Source organism: Siphateles boraxobius, unplaced genomic scaffold (assembly GCF_051911475.1).
Source record: "Siphateles boraxobius isolate OS27281-9 unplaced genomic scaffold, OSU_SipBor_1 24, whole genome shotgun sequence".
In the NCBI taxonomy this organism is placed as follows: Eukaryota; Metazoa; Chordata; class Actinopteri; order Cypriniformes; family Leuciscidae; genus Siphateles; species Siphateles boraxobius.
This window is the reverse complement of record NW_027508855.1, coordinates 11,184,771-11,207,928: the sequence shown is the minus strand read 5'-3', so window position 1 is coordinate 11,207,928 and position 23,158 is coordinate 11,184,771. Positions and strand designations below refer to the sequence as shown.

The 23,158-nt window shown below is 37.5% G+C and overlaps 1 protein-coding gene across 25 annotated transcripts; it reads right to left on the bottom strand.

Moving 5' to 3' along the window:
• Window positions 1-582: 582 nt before the first annotated feature.
• On the bottom strand, window positions 583-22,583 carry atosb (atos homolog b). 25 transcript variants are annotated; one of them, XM_077241433.1, is made up of 11 exons: window positions 22,204-22,583; window positions 14,752-14,908; window positions 9,011-9,189; window positions 8,190-8,371; window positions 6,101-7,410; window positions 3,891-3,949; window positions 3,703-3,802; window positions 3,078-3,236; window positions 2,781-2,849; window positions 2,267-2,454; window positions 583-1,803 (listed from the first exon to the last, which is right to left on the bottom strand). In XM_077241433.1, exons 5-11 carry the CDS (start codon window positions 7,193-7,195, stop codon window positions 1,650-1,652), a joined length of 1,824 nt encoding a protein of 607 aa, XP_077097548.1. In that variant the 5' UTR covers window positions 7,196-7,410; window positions 8,190-8,371; window positions 9,011-9,189; window positions 14,752-14,908; window positions 22,204-22,583; the 3' UTR covers window positions 583-1,649. The 25 variants fall into 25 exon arrangements, with proteins under 25 accessions (XP_077097548.1, XP_077097564.1, XP_077097566.1 ...); XM_077241449.1 differs by having other exon boundaries at window positions 6,101-7,407; XM_077241451.1 differs by having other exon boundaries at window positions 8,194-8,371.
• Window positions 22,584-23,158: the final 575 nt, after the last annotated feature.

Below are 23,158 nucleotides of genomic sequence, written 5' to 3'. Positions count from 1 at the left end.
ACGTTTTTTTTTTTCAATCTTAATGCAGTTTTTAACAAATTGTGCGCCTTGTGATGCTCTAGAGCTCAGGTTGTAATATCTTTTTATGTTCAGCATAAAAAATATTTAGAAGTCATGTTAGGAATCTGCTAAACATTTTCCATTAAAAAAAATAGCAATGTTGCTGGCTCACCATTGAATACAAAAATAAATCCATCTGTTATCTATCTCTCTACTAATATAAATATTTTCTAATATCTCAACAACAAATGAATATTTTAACAGTCTCACAATAATAGGACCATTGCTAACTACACCGCCATTTTCCTGTTAAAGGCTACTAGAACTCACTCTCCTGTTTAACCGGTTTCATGCTGGTGAATAACATTGCCTAATGCTAATAAAAAAAAAAGGGCCATTTTTGAGATAGATATAACGCAGTCCAAGATTTTACTGTTGTTCGGATCAGCAGCAGTCAAGTAGATTTGTCTGCATGCCAAAGCCTAAAAAGCTAGTTTGTGTCCACAAATCTCTGAGGAGGCAGTGGGGGTTGACCCTTCTTGGCATGAAACACTGGAGGTATTTTCACTTAATCTACACAAGTTTGCTTTTTAATATGTTGTAAGTGAATGCATTTTATTGATCATACACAAAACATACAGGCGCAAACCTTGGCATTGCTTCTCAAGTATCCCTTGGCAAATTACGGTCAAACAACGGTTTCACCTGCAAGTCACAGAGTTTAATCAATTTTAAAATATACATAAACAACATTTTCTGATTTTAAATACCCCAATTTTCCCTCCCGTTCCCTTCATTTTCTTCCCTCCCTCTCTCCACCATATCTCACTTGGCAATCTTTTCCCTTCGTCCTAGCAGAGAGGGCACCTACTACGTCCACAAAAATTAAATCACTCTAGTTGTGCAGCATATTGCTTTTTTTCTTTTCTTTCTTTTTTAAGACATTTGCGACATAAACATAAATACTACAGTTTGTTTTCTGCTCTGATGTTGGACTGTTCAGAAGAAGTTGAAACAGCAATGTCCTACAAACTGCCCTTCCAAAATGAGAAAATGTCCAAAATACTGAGGTCTATCCTGCTCTTTACAACCAATGCAGATACTGAATGGATGTACTTTCAATCCTCTGTTCCGCTGGTCTCTTTCTTTCTAGAACTTTCTTATCCCCTCCAATGGGCAATTAAGTTACTGGTGGTGTCCATTGTTGAAACTTCAGTCTGGGCCTCAGAAGTCTCTTTTTCCATATGATTTGCTTCCGTATGTCTATCATACCTCTTTGTACATCCAATCAGTCCTCTTTAATCGAGGAAGTCCTTATCTACTGATGGTACAAGACATTTTAGACTGGGTTGCTGGGCATGTTTACGACTGGTCCACAGTGGGCAGGTGCAGGCAGAGTGAAGGGCAAAGCTTAACTGTTTAACGGCACTAGAGGAAAACTCAATTTAGTCACAAGGCATGCATGTTACACACTCAGTTCTAGAGTTTGCCCTCAAGAGGGTGTGATATCTGTGTGTATGTACATACATTTGTCTGCGTATGCATGTATGAGTGCAAGTGTGTCTGTGTTCAAGTGTACAGGGGTCTCTTTGTCTTGCAATCTTTATTAATGCGGTCCTTCTGCCCCACTGTAGCAGGGCATCACAATCTCACACTCTGGGGGAGTATTTAGGGTTTCTTGGCACCTCGGTGAAAGATTTCAGCTCGTAAGGAATCCCAGTGTCCACCTCGATGGACTTGCGGGAGAATAGCAGCCGGATATCATTGTGCAAGTAGATTTTCCCAGATTTGGAACTCTGGAATCTGAGATGTGCAAACACAGAGGAGAGGACAAACTGGTTTATTATGCTTCATTTACCACTTATTAGACGTAAATAACCTACTAATTACTTTTATGATTCTTTTTAAATAGAATATGTTTTATATAGTTATTTAGTTCAAGTTAGTTGCAAACTAGCCCATATACACAACTGTTTTCAACGTGGATAATAAGAAATGTTTCTCGAGCATCAAATTAGCATATTAGAATGATTTCTATAGGATCATGGGACAATGATGGCTGCTGAAAATTCAGCTTTGCCATCGCAGGAATAAATTACATTTCAAAATATCTTAAAATAGAAAACAGTTATTTTAAATAGTTATAGTATTTCACAATATTACTGTCTTTATCGTACGTTTACCTTGGTGAGCAAAAGAGACTTCTTTCAAAAACCTTACTAACCTTAAACTTTTGAACAATAGTGTACATCCTGTCAGCATTTACCTGAGGTGTATCAAGTAGCAGAGAATCTTCTTCCTGTCTGACAAGGAGCCCTCCTGGCCCTCCACCTCATCCACAGGCACCAGGAAGATACGATGGCGCAAGAAGGTCATGTGATTAACGGGCATGTCCCCAAAATTATACGTCACCAAAAACATTTTAACCACAGTTTTATTGGGGTTAAATAAGGTCTGCAAAAAGACAACAAAAAAAGATAGTTCAAACAAAGGATTAAAAAATAAAAGTTACATTTAAAAAAAAAAATTATATATATATATATATAACTTGCAAAACAAATGACACGTATATAAAGACACTGCAAAAAGATAGTTCAAACAAAGGATTAAAAAATAAAAGTTACATTTAAAAAAAAAATTTATATATATATATATATATATATATATATATATATATATATATATATATATAACTTGCAAAACATAAATGACACGTATATAAAAATAATAATAATACTAATAATAAAAAAAAAATTGAAAGAAATAGAAAGAGAGCCCACCACTTGAATGGTCCCTGCTTTGGGTACACTGTATCCTTTTTTTCCAAGTGGTTCTAACAAGATCACCCCCTAAACATGGCAAATAAATATAAATCTCATTTGTAAAATGCATATTAAATGTCATATGTAAATTATGGGAGTCAATAAACAGATAAATCAACTGATTAAAAAAAAAAAACTCTCAATTTACTAGACTAGGTACATGCTCATAATACTTGGGCATTTTACAAGTGCTGAGAAAGAATCCTCTAGCGTAACCGCATGGATTTCACACGAAAAGCTAGTAAGGATATATACCAGGAAGGGAGAAGGGGCACTGTGTTCTGAGGTGTCATAGTAAGTCACTTGCACAGGCAAGGTTGCATGCTGAGGGCAATAGGAGCCGCTAGCCCCGATCTCTGCTGTGAAGCCCTCGATCCGCCCAGATGGAGTAAAACGGCCCTTCAGAATTGACTCCTTCAGACAAATGCACACACAAAACCTAATCAGTAATGCATTAAAATATTAGTCACTGTTTTATAGCTGGAATACACTACACAAATTTAAAAATCTCGACACATTTTAAAACAAAATAAAATGTGGGCATCATACTTGCCGACTTTGTATATACAGAGGAAAAACTGGGCATTACACTAAACGACTGAGGATCACACACTACCAGACGTTCAAGTCATTCCAAACACAAACATGCACATTGTAACTAGGAGACGCATGGCAAATAAAAACTATATGTTTTAAAATCAGTTCAAAATATCCAACATGTTTGATATCCTCCGACTGGGTGAAATCATAGTTTCGAAGCTTTTAAAAATAAAATTATTGGGAGTCTGTGCCCATCGTACACTGTGCTATGTTCTGAGAAATTTTTTCGACTGCCCAAAATCTAGATTCATTTAGTATGTTATTTATTAGCTTAGTGTACCTCAAAGTTGCCAAGAAGAGGTCTGCTAATGGAGGATAAAGAGGAGACTGAACTACAGGAGCGACTGGTGTCTGTTCTGCGCCCGCTGCGCAACTGTCGACTATAACAAAAAGTAACACACACATTTTTATATTAATATAATATAATAAAATATTTGTTTTGAGACAATATAAAAAAAGACGACTTACGATTTGAGTCGACTCCCTGCTTTGAGTCTTCTACTTGATCGCGAACAGTCTGTAGCAGTCTGAAAAGGAAGTTTGAAAAAGATGTTACAACTTATACCATGTTTTACTTCAATAATCTGTTTAAGAAAAAGACTTGCATCAGAAAATAACGGTGAACTAATGTTGAGGTCCATTTTTTTTTATCATATAAAAACAGGCTGCTGATAAACGTGTAACTAGATTTAAATCTCCTCATGACAATCAGCAAAAGAAAAGTGTTTGAGAGATTGGAAAGATGACATATTGGAAAAAGAAGGCCCATTATGACATCATAAATCACATTACACTTTGAATGCTGAACATTCTAATGTCAATGGGAGATTTTCAAACAAACAAACAAACCAAAAAAGACTGCAAGTACTTACAGATGAAGATGTAGCTGCAATATCACACATATCACAGTACTCCATAATATCATTCTGATAATAGTTATTAAATATTATTATTAATTATCAGCTGGACTTAACTATAGACGGTATGTAAAACTTGTACATTTTCAAATAGTCTGCTCCTTTATTTCAGTCTATTCATCTTTTTGTTTCTCTATACTAAACCTCTGTCTGTTCCTCTCTCTTTGTGATTGTCTCTTCGTTGGCCTGTTTCTATGATCATCTCTCTGTCCTTCACTTTCTCTTTTATTCTTCCCTTCTTGTCCTCTCTTCAGTCCTTAGCTCAGCCTTCGAGCACTGACACCGTCGTGATGAAAGTGACAGTATATGAGCCTCTGTAGTCTGTGTAACCCCTTTCACCCAAATTCGCTCATTCTGGAACTGAATTTGGCCAGAACCTGTATGTGTATATGGTTTAGGTCAGGTGAGGCAGGTCTCACCTCTCGAACAATGGCTCTGTCAATGGGCTTTGTTCTGGAGTCCCAATGCTTATTGTACTGCAATGGAAAATTAAGCACACATATTCTAAAATTTCTCACTTTCCCACTCCCAATATGTCTTTTATACATCTGACTAATCACTTTTCATCATGACTCTATCAGTAATAGGTAGTAGATTATTCCCGCCCTTTCACACTTACGCATTGCCTAGAAAACGTTTCTCAGCATTTTAATCAGCACCTTTCCATCTCCATTCCTATTTGTAATCATTCATAATGTGGAAACATCTGATATATTTTTTCGCCCTTAAATTCTGGTTTTTACACATGACTCACATTCAGTGAGTCTCTCACAATGTGCCGCTTTTATCTTTACATGAAAAATCATTGCAAACAGTAGTCACAAATGACTGTACATTCTTTCTCTTTTTTATTCACAGAAAATTTCTAATGATTTTATGCTCTGAATGACATGATATGCAATTTGTTTTCCATCTTGCTTTATGAATGATAGCAATGTGCTTTAATAATTGGCTACACATTGAGTTTGAGCTGTCAGAACTTTGAGAGTTGCATTTGAGAGGGAGTCTGCAAGGTTAGCTCAAAAATGCATTATGTGGCAGGATGCCAAATGGGAGACTGTTCCGTTTGTCAATGGAGGTGAAATATTGTAAAACATCTTTAATATTTAAAATAATTGTTTTCTGTTTCCCTATATTATAAAATGTAAATTGGTTCTATAATGGCAAAGCTGAATTTTCAGCAACCATTATTCCAGTCTTTAGTGTCACAGGAACTTTCAGAATTCATTCTAATATACTGATTTGGTGTTCAGGAATGATTTCTTATTAATATCAATGTTGAAAACAGTTGTATTTTTTGTGTAAATCGTGATGCACTTTTTATCAGAATCCTTTGATTATTAGAAAGTACAAAATAACAGCATTTATTTGAAATATAAAAATTTTTTTGTAACATTATTATGTCTTTACTGTCACTTTTGATAAATTGACTGCATCCTTGCTGAAAAAAGTATTAGTTTCTTTAAAAACAAATCCCAAGCTTCTGAATGGTAGTGTATATTTGAAGTCAGCTACAGAATAATTGTGTGTATATGAGAAGTAAAATTTAGCAAAGATGGATTACTCTTTTCAACAAATTAATTTCTATGCTCGCCGTCACGGGTACCTGATTTGTTTATTTCTAAAGATGTCTTTATATAGTAGGATTACAAGGCACAATTAATCTAAGCTAGTGATTAAAATTTAAGTTTGTATATCTAGCTGCATTGTAAAGTCATGCAGAAGGGCCTTCAGTTTAATATCTAGTTATTTGCATCTCACCTTGGTGTGCTCTCTTGCTGAGGGTAGTAGATGATTCCAGAAGGGTGCACCCTTGGCATCAGTGCTGCGACAGGACGCTAATCCGAGCCCTGGTGCCAACAGTGCCAGCCTACTACGTTTTGATGTAGATGGACCCTCATCCTCTGAGCAGGACTCTCCTGTATCACTGGAGGAGAGAAGTCTTTTCTTCACTGGACAGGAATTGGATGATCCTGGTATCTGGCTATTTTCTTCCCCTGGTGTTTTCTCAAGAGATTTCAGTCCGTTAGAGGAGGAGGAGGAAGAGGACAAGGTCTTTGTCTCCAATGGTGGAGGAGAAGATTCGAAAGTTGTCCCCCATTCAACAGCTTCAGTGGGTGTTGAAAATGGGACAGGTGCCCAACTGCTCTCTGTGGCACACAACATACTCTTGACGTCCACAGGGTTATGGCCTTCGTTCTGTGGCTCTTCGATGGAGCCAGCCGGGACGTTTCCTGCTGTGGAGGCCTCGGTCCTGGGAGTAAGGGTAAGAGGACTCCCCTCACAGTGACCCCAGGTGGAGTGAGGGCCTTGGGGGTCCACCATTGAAGGAGATTTTGGGGACAGCGGGGTGAAGACGTCTGGGACAGGCCTGTCGTGGTTGTGCTGGGCTGGGCGGCGACCAGGAATTGGTGGATGCGAAGGTGAAAGGGGAGGAGACCTAGGGATTTCTGAGTCTCTGTGCTCAAGGAACGAGTTGTAAAAAAGTGGTTCCACCCCAGACCCACACAGCACCTCCCCTACGGACTCATCATCATCATCATCATCATCATCCTGTTGGAAAAGACGCTTGTGGGCGACGGGGACCGACGTCCCGTCTAGGCTACGTTTCATGCCTACTCTGATGGGTCGCAGAGTCTCTTGATTTTCTCCAAAGCCACCTCTTTTTGAGAGAATGGACAGCTGGTAGACCTTCTGCAGTCTGATCTCTTCTTCTCCAAAAGGTCTGGGAACTACTCGACGTACTCCAGGTTCAGGGCTCTCGCTCCGAGTGCTAGGCAGAGGCAGATCGCCATCCTGGGCTGGAAGCTCTACGGCCGGCTCTTTACGAGCCAGTTCCACGTGGATGTGACGCATAGTGACTTTGCTTGTGCTGGGTGATTGTTTCAAGGGAAGTTGTGTAATATTAAATAATAATGACAGAAGCTCTATAGAGTTCTAGAATGTCCGAACAAGTGCAACAAGGCTGTGAAAGTGAGAGTAAGCTTCCCGTCTAGGTGGATGGAAGGCTGTAGTTCCCAAGGGTCAGTTATGGAATTAGCACAAGCTGATTTCCACAGTGCACACTGCTTCTGGAGTACAACAAACAGGTATACAAGCATAAGCAAATTGATATGAAACACATAATGTATATATATATATATATATGCATATATATATATATATATATATATATATATATATATATATATATATATATATATATATATATATATATATATATTTAGTACACTAAAATAAAATAACCAGCTCATATGTTCATGAGCTCACCAGCTGATTTTTTTATCTATTTGAGAAAAGAGTATTTTCACCTATTGATTGAATTATTTCAGGTCTAGACTCTACACCACCCCTTTCCATCCGATGGACATTTCATTTGGATTAAAAAATTTTTTTTTATCCAATTGAGCCATCAGATTACTAATGGATTATTTATGTGCATGATATGTAGCTATTGTCATTTAGATAGTTAGTCGGCAGCTAATTTTATATGTTAATTCATTCAGGAATCAGAACATCTATTTGGCTGTATGTTTTTGATTCACTAAAAAGAACTGGCTCCCATATGAGTCAACTTTGGGAATCAGACTACACTGTTTGTATTGTGCGTTTCTGATTCATTTGTGAATTTACGGTTGTTTGTGCTAGTTGTCCGCGAGGACAATGCATTGCCATTATTTCTTGGCACACTGGCTTTTTATCTCAATCACATTCAATACAATCTGAAAAATCGCATTCACAACTAAAGGGAAAGTATCAAAAGGGAGTGTCACTGCTATAAATTGGTGCAGGAAACACTGTCATAAAATATATTTCTACAAATAAATGTGTGCATGACCATTTTCCTAACCTACGTGCCTGTTGGAGCCTGCAGCTTGGCTTCAGACCCTTCTACATCCACCCCTGCAGCTTCTGAGTTGTGCTGACCCTTGAATCTTGACCCTGTCCTTAGCCCCTGAATTCGCCCATCTCCAAAACTGCCCCTCTGATGCAAAAACAGCATTCCCAGACACACAGGCAGCTAACAGGGGCCTGACAAAAGAGAATTAGCAAGATAAAATGTCAAAGAGACAATTAAGTTTATATAGAGACATAAAAACACTTCATAAATAAAATAAAATGAATACAATTTTGGACATAAACTGTGCTGCACTTAACAGACCATGTTGAATAGGTTTTAACACACTCAAGAAACACCTAACAATTAGGACTACTAAACTTTGCCGACAGATCAAACCTGCAAAACAATTACTTGGTACCAGTAATTATAGGCTTTGATCACACTATCATTCCACGTCCGGTTATTTGTGTATCCGTTGGAATCTGTTCACACTGTGCATCACGACTGTTCAGATGCGATTTGTTTCTGCAACGTATTTCAGCATTTTTTCAACAACGTCTTGAGATTATGTTTTATCTGGCGTGAGAACATCATATAAACATAGGCAGAAAAGATACATGAAATTGGATCAGAGCAGTCGGACTGAAAAGGATTTCCAGAAATAGGATTTGAATGTAGCTTAAAACAGATTAATAAAAACTGAATTTAATGGAATTTTTTTTGCCATTTACACATGCTAAATATGATCAGATTCCAATTGGCTATGCACAAAAACAGATTTGGACTGGCAGTCTGAACAGGGCTATAGTATGTGCGTTTAGTTTACTTACCAAGGGCAGAGCGTCAGTGAGGTGGGAGGGGCCTTGCAGAACGTTCCAATGAATAGATAATATCTCTCCTACAGCTCCACCCAGATAAGGCCAGCGGCCAATCACGCCTCCCCTTGGCTCCTGAAAGGAGTGAACTGCTCAGCGGCTGCATCCTGAGCCAGGCATTCCAGAGACACAACCTGTCAGAGAACAATGGTTAAATGGACAACAAATCAGTAACCATCCCACCGTTCAACCTGCACATGATCCGAATCAGTCATTGTAAACCGATTTTAAAGTCAAGTTTTCTGGCAAATTGCTGTGTCAACATGCGCTGATGAGGTTAGATGTCAAAGCTCAAATTGATCAAAGCTAGCTTTTAATTACAAAATACATTGTTTTACTGTTCAATAAATCAATCAAACAAAACAAATCACACTAACAGGGAACAGACACAAAGAGCAATCATATGACTCACTAAACTCATTTTATGCCATCTGATTAGGACACATGCTTGAACAGACTACATTGCTCTGACTGGCTCACTGTCTCTAGACCGCAGGCCTGTTTGGGATCAAGACTGGCAGACAAAACACGGAGACACACAACAGAACCTTTGTACTGTCTTGCAGCAGAGAACGAGCAGTCCAGCTCATTAAAAAGACAAAAACAGGAACATACAAGCATTAGCCCTAAGTAATGGCTTTTGGAAAAACACAATAAAAGTGAGCATTACCAACTAAAGCTTAGCTAAATGCACGTGTTCTGAATGAACACTAGCTGAAGGAATCTTTCTGTCCTTACTTTTTAAATATCTTCAAGAAGCGCTGGGCATTCACCTAAAAATGAATATTCTATTATTTAATCACACTCATGTTGTTCTGAATCTGTATGACCTCCATCTGTGGAACACACACACAGAAAAAAAAATATTTTGAAGAATGTTTTAGATTTTTTATTTTTGGATGAACTATTCCTTTATAGGTCGAATGTGGGCCATTATTTACACCACTGTCTCGTGATCATATACATGTATGGTTAAAGGTATAGTTCACCCAAAAAAGAAAATTCTCTGTGGGCCTCGAGTCAATAGCGCAGCGCTTCAGTGTTGTACGTCACACACATCACACACATGACCAGCATCAGCCAATAGTGAGCCTACGTGTGATGTAGCACTACGCTAATACACTACGTGAACTGACTCAAGGCCCACAGAGAAGGAAATATAGTTGAAATAGTTGAAATAAAGTCGTTGCTTTTGTTTTATTTTCATTTTTGGGGGAACTATCCCTTTAAGCTGTTTTCACAGTTAGGCTATGTATATCAAGAAACTAAAATACACTAAAATGTTTTTTTATTTCTGAAATTTGATATGCAACAAAGATCCTAAATTCATGCATTTGAGTGATAATTTTTGTAATGTAGCCTATGTAGTCTCATTTGATTGGGTGGACCAGCCATCAATCTGAGTGGGCCAGCGCCACCCTGACTCTGATGTAGCTTTGGCCACTGATCACATATTTCATATACACCATACAATCAAAAGTTTGGGGATACAATTTTTAAACTAGGGTAAGATCTTTAAATGCTTTTGAAAGAGGCCTTGTTTGCGCACCAAGTTTTCATTTATTTGATGAAAAATACAGTAAAAACACCAGTATATATTTTAATGCATGTTATTCCTCTGATAGCAAAGGGGAATTTTCAATAGGTGTTACTCCAGCCTTAAATCATTCTAATATGCTTATTTCTGCTCAATAAATATATTTTTTTTAATTATTACTTACTATGTTACACCAATCTAATGTTGAAAATAGTTTGCTGATTAATATGCATGTAGACATGGTGATACACTTTTCTCAGGATTCTTTTGATCAATAGAAAATTCAAAAGAACAGCGTTTATTTGAAACAGAAATATTTTGTAGCATTATAAAAGTCTTTCTGTCACATCTATTTAATCAATCCTTGCTGAATAAAAGTTTTAATTTCTTTCAAAAAACAATAATTTCTTACTGACCTCAAATTTTTGAACAGTAGTGTGACATATCTTGCGATGCACTGAGCACCATCTAATGAAGCTTAAGTATCTCAGTCTGATGGTTATAAAAGCACAACATATTTTAAAAAAAGACAGAATGTTGAAGATTTGGCCTTTCCAAGAGAAGCATTTGCATTACACTGCTTGAAGAAGTATTCAGTGGCCTCTCAAGGGAGGAGCTTACACTCTAAAAAAAGTCTTTAAAAATAGGGCACAATGTACTGTTAATATGAAGGAATTTTCCATAACTTTTTTTCACCAATATTTTGAATTACACATTGCATTGTGTTGGGCTTTAGGGTTAACGATTAATGTCCTGGCAGAAAATTACCAGTACCTTTTCTGTTTTTCTATGGATTTGTAGTTCTTATAGTGGTGGCAGTATGTTCCTGAGCGTCTTTGAGTTCCCTAGCAAAATATAGGCTTCAAAATATGGGCCTATGTGGCCAATTTAATTAGACCATGAAGAGATAGAGACAGAAATGAATAATGAAGGAGAGAGTGTTTTTGGGAGGTCACACAGCATAACTCAACTAAAGGCATGGGGTTGAGGGTATTTTAGGCATCGCTTTGACAAACGGCTAAAGGCTGATTTATACTTCTGCGTCAGACCTATGCCGGAGCCTCTATGCTATACACTACGCGTTGGTTTTCATTTATACTTCTGCATCGTTGTCCGCGTTGACGCGCAATTACACATGCAGAGGGAACATGTGAAACCCGAGGGAGGGGTTCTAGCAGACCAATCACAGCGCTTGCGTCCGCGTAGAATTGACGCGTTGTTAAATTTTTGGAGAGGTGCACGTCAGGGTACGTCAAAGGGTGCGCACACTACACACAGCCTATGCCGTAGCTACGGCGTGAGTTCGACGCAGAAGTATAAATTGGGCTTAACGGGGCAGACCTCACAGTGACATACTGTAAATAACTGAAAACACAATAGACAAAGTACACTACTTTTCAAAAGTTTGGGTTCAGTAAGATTTGTCAGTAAGAAATTAATACTTTTTCAGTTTACACAAAAATATAAAGCAGCCTAATTGTTTTCAACATAAACAACAAAGCAGTATGTTAGAATGACTTCTGAACTATCATGTGACACTGAAGATTACTTTCAAATACATTAAAAAGCATATTGAAAAGTAGTGTATATAAAGTTGAGAAAGTTGGCTTATACAAAAGTCTTTTTTTTTTTCATAGTTGGCCAAGGATATGGTGGTCTGTTACACATGATGTAAGACCCTCAGAGCATTGCTGTGAATCTTTCATCTCAGCATGAATAGAAGCCTAAAGCCCAGGTCAAATACAGCTGACAAGACACACACCAGCTAACACACTGGTGTTACACACACCAACATGTTGCTCAGAGGGTAGGATGAGAGATGTAAAGTGTAAACTACACACTTTCATATAAGTAAGGCACTCTTCAGCCATGCAATACATTTTTTTACACATAGTAATTTTACCATCTACAAATCTAGTTATTCCATTGGAATTAATTGTATTCCAGGTTATAATAACAATTCAAGGACACACTGAGAACTAAGTTTATCCACACTGCCTGTTAAAGAAAAAAAGCAAGAATGTTCATCCCCACCCCCAGAGAATTCAATACAGAGCGGAAGAAAATAGATACGGAAACCAAACAACCAAGACTAGCTTGGGTAGCTGTCAGCTTTATGGTGTTTTTCTGGTTATTATGTATCATTTAGGAAAAAGAAGTCGACCAAGAATTAGTCAAGTCAATTTAATTTGTATAATGCCTTTCATAATGCAGCTAGTTTCAAAGCAGCTTTACAGAAAATAGGGTCTTGATGCCCTTAGTGAGAAACTGAGCAATGGAAAACCCCCATTAGATGATTAGAATAAAATTAAGGGGATATTAAGAACAAAAATATTTCATCACAATGCAATGGAAGACATCTGTGTTTTTCTTTAGTTATTGGAATTCTTGAATGCGTAGCTGGCGCATCTGTTTGTGATGATTATGAAGTGGTAGCTGATGGCTATAGAATGAAGCAAAAATATTTCCTTCTTCACATTCTAGTTTCTCAGTTTCAGGAACAAGGCAACAACACAGATAAGAGAAGGAAGGACTCATAGAAACCAAGGGAAACTTTATGACTAAACAATCAAAAATTTACATTGGAGCTTCATTTCAAACATTGTTTCCATGGTTGACCTCTGAGTCCAAAAAACATTATGGGAATACAAGCTTTATTAAACAAGCCATTCTCCCTATAAAGCCACCATGGAGCTTGTTTATCATAGCTATGAGCCTGATATAGCTCGTTTTGCTCCATATTTATGGATATCAAAAACCAATATAGCTTCTACAGCTGAAAGAGTTTCTTCCCTCACTGAATCGTAGCGACATAATGAAGGCATGCATATACCCAACAGGTGTTGTTCCTCAAACAGTAAAAACAATGAATTCATTCTCACCATACATGTGAGAGAGTGAGTCACAGAGAAAGAACATCTCATGGGTGTGAGTGTAGACCTCTGCCCTTAAGCTACAGTGATTATGTATGCATCCTTGGGGTTTCTGCAAAACACCTGGCTTACTAAATGTCATTATAAACTACAACAGGAACAAAGACTCACAAGCACACCTCTGACTAAACCTATCTCTCCCCAACTAAAAGCCTGTCAGTTTGCACAAACCAATAGCTGAAATATTATCTCTAGACACAGCACGGGGCATGATGTCATTGATTCATTATGTGCATTGGCAGATATGACAAGACAAAAAGAAAAAGCATGAGACAGCTTTCTCTATGAAACTACTTCCATTTCCACTTTTAACCACCCATGTTCGAAAATGGGCGGTTGACCAATGACATATACAGCAAAATAAAGGTTTTAGGTTCAAATCCACATTAACTTTAAAAGCATAATTTATATGTAGGTGCTTAAACTAGTCACCATTTCTTTAAAGTTATCCTCCATTTGCACCAGTATTCCATTTAGTCTATCAATTAATATAAGCCATAAAACATGAATTTATTAGTTAAAAATAATACAAATGCGGTTTAAAATAATTTGATGAAGTATAAATCACACTGCAGGACACTAATACCACTGCAAAAAATGGCAATGACTCATAAACAAACGTGAGCAAAACTTTAGGTTAAAATCTATATGAGTGGAAATGTATGTGCTTCAACTGTTTTTCACCATTTTAAAGTTTTTAGCTAATTTGCAGTTAATTTGAACAGTTTTTAGGTGCATGACAAATAATTTTTTTAAAGTACAAATATATTCTAAATGTAGCCTCTCATTTAATACAAGGGCATACAAACTGAATTTATAAGCTAAAAATAATACACATTGAAAACATTTTGTTTAAAATAGTTTTAAATAAAGTATAACATGTCACAGCAGGACACTGATGTCACTGCTAAAAAAAATGTCAATTACTCATAAACAAAAAAAAAAGGTTCTAAATATAATTGGGGTGCCTTAACTGGGTTTTCACTATTTTTACAGCTTGTAGCTAGTTTGCAGTTCATTTAAATAGCATGTGTTGTGACAAATTAACTTTTAAAAGTAGGCCTACACATATTCAAAATGTAGCCTCTCAATTAATACAAACTACATGAACAATACTTAAACACAATGTTTACAATAGTTTTAGATGAAGTATGCCATGTCAAACTGCTGTCACGGTTTAAAACACCAATAAACAGTACAGAATTCATGTTAACCTCTTGACTCACCTCTCTAAGAACTCCAGCCCTTTCCTACTCGTCTGTTTCTCCGTCCTCTCTGTCGGTGCTCTAAAGTTGTAGTTGTTCTTGCTTCAAGTTGAGAGGAGTTGAAAGGTTACTTGCATGGAATGATGAGGGAGTGCAGGGCTTTATTTCTGTTCCTCCCCTGAGAGGAGAGAGAAACATACAAGACTAGTTCCAATCAAGGTTTCTTATTCAAGCAGTCTGTAAAGGCACATCTCGCTGTTTATGCTCTCTCTGCACTGCTATTCTGGTATGCCCAACTGTGAATCTCTCTTTCCACCCTCCCGAACTCCCCCTCTCTCTCCCTCTTTCAATAACTCACACACAAAACCTCTCTCAGGCTCCCTTTGGCACATGCATATAAACTCTGTACTAACCCCCGTTCCCCCACCCCACTTTTCACTTCTAAATCCCCCCACCACCACCATCTCACACACATCTTTCCCCCCTCAAATAACTTCAAAACAATGAAAGCAGCTTTGGTATACCACCTTTAGTCCTCCCTCCCTTCTTGTGCTCTCTCTTTCTTGTTAAATTTCTCACCACTTGTTTCTCTCTTTGCCTTTCAGCCTACTTCCTCTCAGCTGGTAACTGAAGGCGTGCTCGCTTGCTCAGTCAGCACACAACTCATGTAAGAGTAGGGCCGGCTGTGCTGTCGTCTGATTGGTCATAGGCAGGGGGAACAGATGCCATAGCGACTGTCCTGATAGGTGTAAAGGTAAAAGGGAAACCTCAAAAGTCCCGCCCACCTGTTCAGCTTGTTTTGCAGAGGCAATGTATTCCCTCATAGAGCTTCAGTGAGTTATTGTGTGCATAAGTGCCAGCTTGTGTTTATGCGTGTCAGTGTGTTCTTGTCTAATGGAGGCATTCCAGAGCAACCCAGAGTGTTACTTTGGAGGCAAATATGCCAATGAAGAGATGCATGTTAATTTTAGTGATAACTTTAAATGTTTGGGGTCAGAAAGATTTGACTTTTATTCAGCGGTGACACATTAAATTGAAAAATAGTTAAAAAGACATCTATAGGGTTACAAAAGATTTATATTTCAAATAAATGCTGTACTTTTGAACTTTCTATTATCAAAGAATCCAGAAAAAAAGATTGTTTCTACAAAGATAACTGCTTTCAACATTGATAATAAGAAAAGTTTCTTGAGCACCAAATCATCATATTAGAATGATTTCTGAACATTCAGCATTCATCACATCACATAAATGACATTTTGAAATATAAAACATTTATATATACACCATTTCACAATTACTGTTTTTACTTTATGTTTCCTCAAATAAATGCAGCCTTTATGAGCATAAAATACACGTAATGTACACAAATATAAGCACAGTTCAGCATTCATACAAATGCATATGAGCATTCTTTACTCAAATACTGTACATTTCAAAAAAAGGAAAAGAGCTCAAAGGGGAAGTGCACAGCTGAGCGGATACGTCTCTCTCTGCATGAAAGTGTGTTATCTGCCCTTGCACAGAAACAGAGATTCTGATGGGTGTGAAGGGATGGGTGTGTGTGTATGTTTGTGTAAATGTGTCCGCAGGCAACATGCCACAGACCTCTTTCAAATGCATGCGCATCTTCCAAATAAGGAGAGGTAATTCCGCATGCACTTAAACGAAAGCGTTTGCACATGCAGACACAGATTAATTTCATCTCTTTAGATGCAGTGAGTGAGGTGAGGTGTTTGGTGCGGAGAGCGTTTGAGGGTTACTTTGCGTATGTGGTTGTAAAAGGGGAAAATGTGTTTCTCCCGTCACTGCAGAGTTCTAATGTCTTGCAATGCATGGTGTTTAGTGAGCTTAAATTGAAAACATGCCTTGCAGAGACACACACTTCTCCTTTAAGAGCTCATGGTCCATGCCCATATAAGGAATACTTGGGGGCGTGGCTTGAGGCATGAGCCAGTCCTCAGCTGGCCTCTGAGAATTCAGATATACAGAGTGAAGCAAAACAGTACAAATACAAAAGTGCACACAAAGATGCCTATACACACACAGTGGTGCTTCAGCATAGATTTGGTGTAGGGTGCTGACAAAAGTAGGCGACACTGCTCTCTGTTACATCTCCAAAACAAGTTGTATTATCTTTCAAATAGTTTCCCTGAAGCTATTTTAGATCTGAGCTGAAGCTGGGATCAACTGGTCAATAAGGGACTGTTAAAGGGTTAGTTCACCCAAAAATGAAAATGATGTCATTGATGACTCACCCTCATGTTGCTCCAAGCCCGTAAGACCTCCGTTCATCTTCAGGACACAGTTTAAGATATTTTAGATTTAGTCCGAGAGCTTTCTGTCCCTCCACTGAAAATGTATGAACGGTATACTGTCCTTGTCCAGAAAGGAAATAAAGACATCATCAAAGTAGTCCATGTGACATCAGTGGGTTAGTTAGAATGTTTTGAAGCATCGGAAATACATTTTGTTCCAAAAATAACAAAAACTAGGACTTTATTCAGCATTATATTGTCTTCCGGTTCTGTTGTGGATCCGCGTTCAGTGACGCTGCTGACGTAAGACGCTGCTGACGTGTGTCTGGTGCGCCCGAGCTTCATAACAGTCTGAGGGAGATGCACGCTGGAAACAAAACAATCTTCACAAACATGTCTAAGGATTTCCACACAGAGGAAGACTTGCATTTTTTTGCCCAGCCATATTTATTTGAACCCGAATACACGGACGCACCAGATACACGTCAGCAGCGTCTTACGTCATCAGCGTCACTGCGGACTCGTGAACGCGGATCCCCAACAGAACCAGAAGACAATACAATGCTGAATAAAGTCATAGTTTTTGTTATTTTTGGACCAAAATGTATTTCCGATGCTTCAAAACATTCTAACTAACCCACTGATGTCACATGGACTAATTTGATGATGTCTTTATTTCCTTTCTGGACAAGGACAGTATACCGTTCATACATTTTCAATGGAGGGACAGAAAGCTCTCGGACTAAATCTAAAATATCTTAAACTGTGTTCTGAAGATGAACGGAGGTCTTACGGGCTTGGAGCGACATGAGGGTGAGTCATTAATGACATCATTTTCATTTTTGGGTGAACTAACCCTTTAAAGCTCACCGCTAAGTTCTAACCCTTCCCGTCCTCAATGTTTGAGAGTGTGTCTATATCCCTTTTCAGTCAAAAAAACTCAAGCTGTCAAATTTGATTTTGTATTTTATACTTTTTTTATATGGAAAAACTGCTGCTTGTCTTTTATAAATGGATCAAGAGACAGCAAAGACATTTATGTTTACAAAAGATTTCTATTTCAAATAAATAATGTTCTTTGAACTTTCTATTCATTAAAGAACCCTGAAAACAAAGTATCAGTATTTCCACAAAAATATTAAGCAGCATATCGTTTTCAACTTCTTGAGCACCAAATCAGCATATTAGAATGATTTCTGAAGACTGGAGCAATGACTGCTGAAAATTCAGTTTTGCCATTACTGGAATAAATGGCATTTAAAATATATATTAAAATAGAAAAAAGTAATTTTAAATTGTAACAATATATACATATCTAGATGATCAAATAAACGGATAAGAAACTTATTTCAAAAACGTAAAAAAAAAATCTTACTGACCTCAAATTTTAAACAGTAGTGTATGCAAATTACATATGGACAATAGAAAGGAAAGCATCATTGTATTGATCAAATATGTTTTTTTTTATATTATGGTTTATCATATATATTATTTTTATTTAATTACCGTATTTTATAATTATTTCTCCCAAGGGAAATTAATATAATTTTCTCTAACTGTTTGAATGGCAACAGTGTGAGTGTTGCGGCAGTAGGCATATCAAGTAACTACTTAATTAACACAGTGGTAAGGTTTTAAACAAAAGGTCTACATGCAAGGCAAATAACAGCACTTTAAAACAGAACAAGTCCCATAAGACTGGCGCTATAACAGTCAGCGTTCAACTTCCTGTTTTCCACTTCAATGAGCCAAGTGAGAACACAAAAGGTGCAATCCTGTGCTCTCTGCACAGATAATGTAAATACACAGGATGCGATTTCTGCTAGTCAGACCTTTAATTGGCTTACTTTTAGACTTTATTCACTTTTGATGTTGCAAAGAGGACGAAAAAGAGACTCACGACTGTACTCTAGAAAAGAGCAGAATGTTCTAGAAGAAAAATGTGTCTTCGCAACTATTTAGCAAACTATATCTTTGAATGATCTGTGTACATTACAGATAAACATCTTTATAACAAACCATATGCCAGAGTATGCATGCTATAAATAGATCAACAAAATTATACTACCTAACAAAAGGCACTGAAACACAATGAGGAATCAGCTGTGGAAGTCTGTATATGTCACTATAACAAAAACAGAGCTGATGCTAGATATCAAGGCAAGTCACTGTAGTAGACTAGAGATTAGCAGCTGACACTGATGAATGAGGTAACTAACATGCCCTTGATAATACGCTTTCCAAGGTGGGGGTTGTGGGTGACAAATTTACTTCTCTGAAACAGAGTAAGGACGTAATTAGAGAAAGGGAGTAGATGGTGGAAGGTGGATTTGAGGGCAAAGGTGAAATGAAAGATAACTGCAGAGAAAAAGGGAGCTGGGATATGGAGGCAGAAAGATGATGAAAACATATGGTAATGTGTTATTCTAGTACAAAGAACACACACACACACATTCTAGTACAAAGAACACACACACACACATTCTAGTACAAAGAACACACACACACACACACACACACACACACACACACACACACACACACACTAACCTGCAATTAGCCTAGCAAAAGCAAAGTACTATACAAAGTACAGGACTTGCATCTTAGGCGTTGCTAAAAAAAAATAGCATGTTCTGTGTAATACAGCAGAACTTCAGGATTTTGTAAAACAGTAGGAGTTAATATTATATATATATATATATATATATATATATATATATATATATATATATATAAATAAGTATAAATAAACCGTAGCTACTGCCTATGGCAACATTCAAACTACTTCTTAAAATTAAGAGGCAAGTCATATTTAAATGAATGATTAAATGAATAATTAACAGCCTTGTTTTCAAGCTGGCTTGCTTGTATCAGACCTGTTCACATGCTCAGATACTTGCCTGCACATGCACACACTTAACCCAGTGATACTGATCTGGGGAAAATGTCTATTATTGAAATCCTTATCTAAGTGACCAGTAGAGTGGGTTTAGCTATCACGATCCATGAAATCTCTACGGCTATTTAAAGAAGTCAAGGTACAAAATGTTTCTCTAAAGATGAGAGCAGATCAAATGTGCAAACATAGATATATAAACACAAATGCATTGGAATAAAAAAGTACTGACCAAGATTATCCAAACTGTAACCAATTCAAATGCACTGCCACAATGTTCTGACGGGTTGTTAGAGGGTTGCTATGCAGTTGCTAAGATGTTCTAAGGGGTTAAAGTGTATTGATATGCTGTTATTTTAGTATTATTTATATACTACTATAGTGTTTTGAATTAGCTTTTATTATATATTTTTAGTTTTTATTTTAAAATTTAGTTTAAGATTTAGTAGTTGTGTTATGTGCTTCATTTATTTGCAAGACAACAGCGTTTTGGCGGCCTTAAAACCCATACTTTTGAAAAGTGAATTTCTAGTTTTTAAAAATGATACCATTTTCATCTCAGTGTTCTACAAAAATGAAAATGGTAATGTCATGCTTTTTAAGTGTCCAGCCTAGGTGTGTAGTGTTTCTTTACAAAGGGACATCGCCAACTACTGGCCTGGCAGCAGAATAGAAAGTTTTTAGTCGTTTTAGTGGATCCATGTGAACGGGGATCGTTTTGACGACGTTGTCGACTGTACGTGAAAAACGCACAGGAAAAACGTTTCTATTTTTAGTTCAACGTTGTTGTGTAAATGTACCCTTAGAGTTTGTGCCAAAAAACATAAGTATTAGCCCATCAATAATGACAGTAATGCTTGCCTTTAGCAATTATATTAAGAACACCTCACACTGGAACAAGGATCCAATTCAAAAGGCCCAAACCCAGAAGCAAGATTAGTCTGTAAAAAAAAGAACCCTGATTCCCGAGAAACACTGAAAGACCAGGGCTAATGGACCGACACCACCCTTATTCACATCAAGATGAGAGAAAGAGCATTTGGGGGAGATGTTAAATTGAAACCCCTCATTCAACATTTACACGCATCTCGGTTGCAGAAAAGGTGTCGCTTCAGGCCTTAAAGACGCATGCTAAGACAGCTCACACTGAATAACCATGCCCAACATGCATTTGCTTCCTACACCAACTTTACAAGCTTATCTTCCGATTTGCTGCAGCTATTCCTATCATGCATTTCCCTCACTAACCCAATGATGTAATACATACTTCTGCTGACGGGCACACAGAAAGAGGTCACACAGCAAGGGCATTAAGGCATTACTTAATATTCAGACTTCAAGCTGGTGATAAAGGGCACATTCTACCTGCAGCTCTTTTGGGACATGTGAGCCCTTTACAGAGAGAAAGAGCCCACTCGGGGTCACTGCTGATCCTCAGTTCATCTATTTTTTTTGGACAATAGAAATCACTCTGCAGCTTTCCATTGTGCCTTTCTATTGACGTCCTGTCTGGCATCAGTAATGAGCAGGATGGATGCCTGCCTCTTACATATTCTGCAACCTGTGTGCATACACCCACCTACTGCCAAAACTCTGACGCTGAATCCTGTCTTTCTCAAATTAATCTGATAATAAGGCTAGAAGGACAACATAATATCTTCGCAGTGTTGTGTCAACATCAGCCGATTCTGAAGCAAACAGGCAAACCTTTTCAAATAAACTGTGCCACTAAGGCATGATTCATATGGGCCCATGGCTAGGGGTGTAACATTACAGAAACATAATCATGCACACTTCAAGCACAAAGAATGTCATAAATCAAAAAAGGACAAAAGAAAATAAAAACTAAGGGATAAAGAAGGAGAGGCACTGAGATGAGAAATGCCTGTGCATTTTGCACTGATGAAAGTTGCCTTCAGTGGATGAAATAGCATGAATCAGACAAAGCAGAAACGCCCCCCTGCGCATGAACATACAGCAGCCCCTGTATGCATTGTGTGTGCAGACTGTGATTAATCAGGCATTTTCTAACACACGTGAGATCATTTCAAATACAACAGATGGAAAAGACCTAGGGGATCTTTATTTCAGACTGGGGATCATTTCATCATTTAATCTTAGATTTAAATAAAGAGTTTAGCTTAATAAGGTATATACATGATCGACTAGTGAGATTGCTGAGGTAATTTACACATTAAATATGCATCCTTCGGCATTATAATCTCGGATCCTACGCATATTGTGAAATGAGACTGGTCTATATATAAATGGTGAAATGAGAGTGATCTAAAGGAGGATGGTAGCACAAAGAGAACTCACCCACAGCAAACATATAACGATGACAATGACAAGGACTGCAGCACTCAGCAAACTAACATTCCCATCATATATGGAGAAAGAGTTTGATGCTATTTTAGACAGCAGGCAGGATCTGAATCAGAATCAGCAGGCAGGATCAGAATCGACGTCAAACTATCTGCGTTGAAATCCCACAGTGTAACGAAGGTAACGTCAAATCTGACCGATGAGGGTACAAGGTCCTGGTTTCAAAATGTCGACAAAGCTATTCTGATTGCCTTTCTTCTTCTTTCCACGTCCTATGCCAACGGGCCTTTGCTATTTTCTGCTTGGCTCTTGGTCCAAAGCCCTCGCCCATGAAATTCTTCTGTCCCTTTAAAAACAATACTTCCGGATTTGCTAAAAAATAACTAGGAGGAGGGACGTTCGAACAGCTGAAGGGCTGTCATTTAAGCGATTGGTCGCTTTCTGGTCCACGAACCAATAACAATTGCGTACTAATACTATATTTTAATAATTTTGAATAAACGTAATATATTTCGTCGAAAGAGATTCTCATTGGTTGCGTGTCAGGCAACGTCTTATCAACCCACGCCCCCGTACACGTGCTATTTGTTCCTTTTTCTCTGCTTTGGTGGAGAAACGTATAGATAACGACGGAAAAAATGACAGGGTTTATGTAACGATTAATTATCAATATATTTTGATCAATTGATAAATTAATATTTTGTAAACTAATTTAAACAATAAAAATATGCCGTTACGTACAGACTTCAAATAATTGGAAATACCTGTATTGTTTAAATTAGGCGTAATGAGGAACGTTTTTGTCCCATGGAATGATTTATAATTATAATAATAATAATAATAATAATAATAATAATAATAATAATAATAATAATAATAATAACAACAACAACAACAACTTTATTTTCTATAGCGCCTTTAAAGTAGCTTCTCAAAACGAAATATAAGA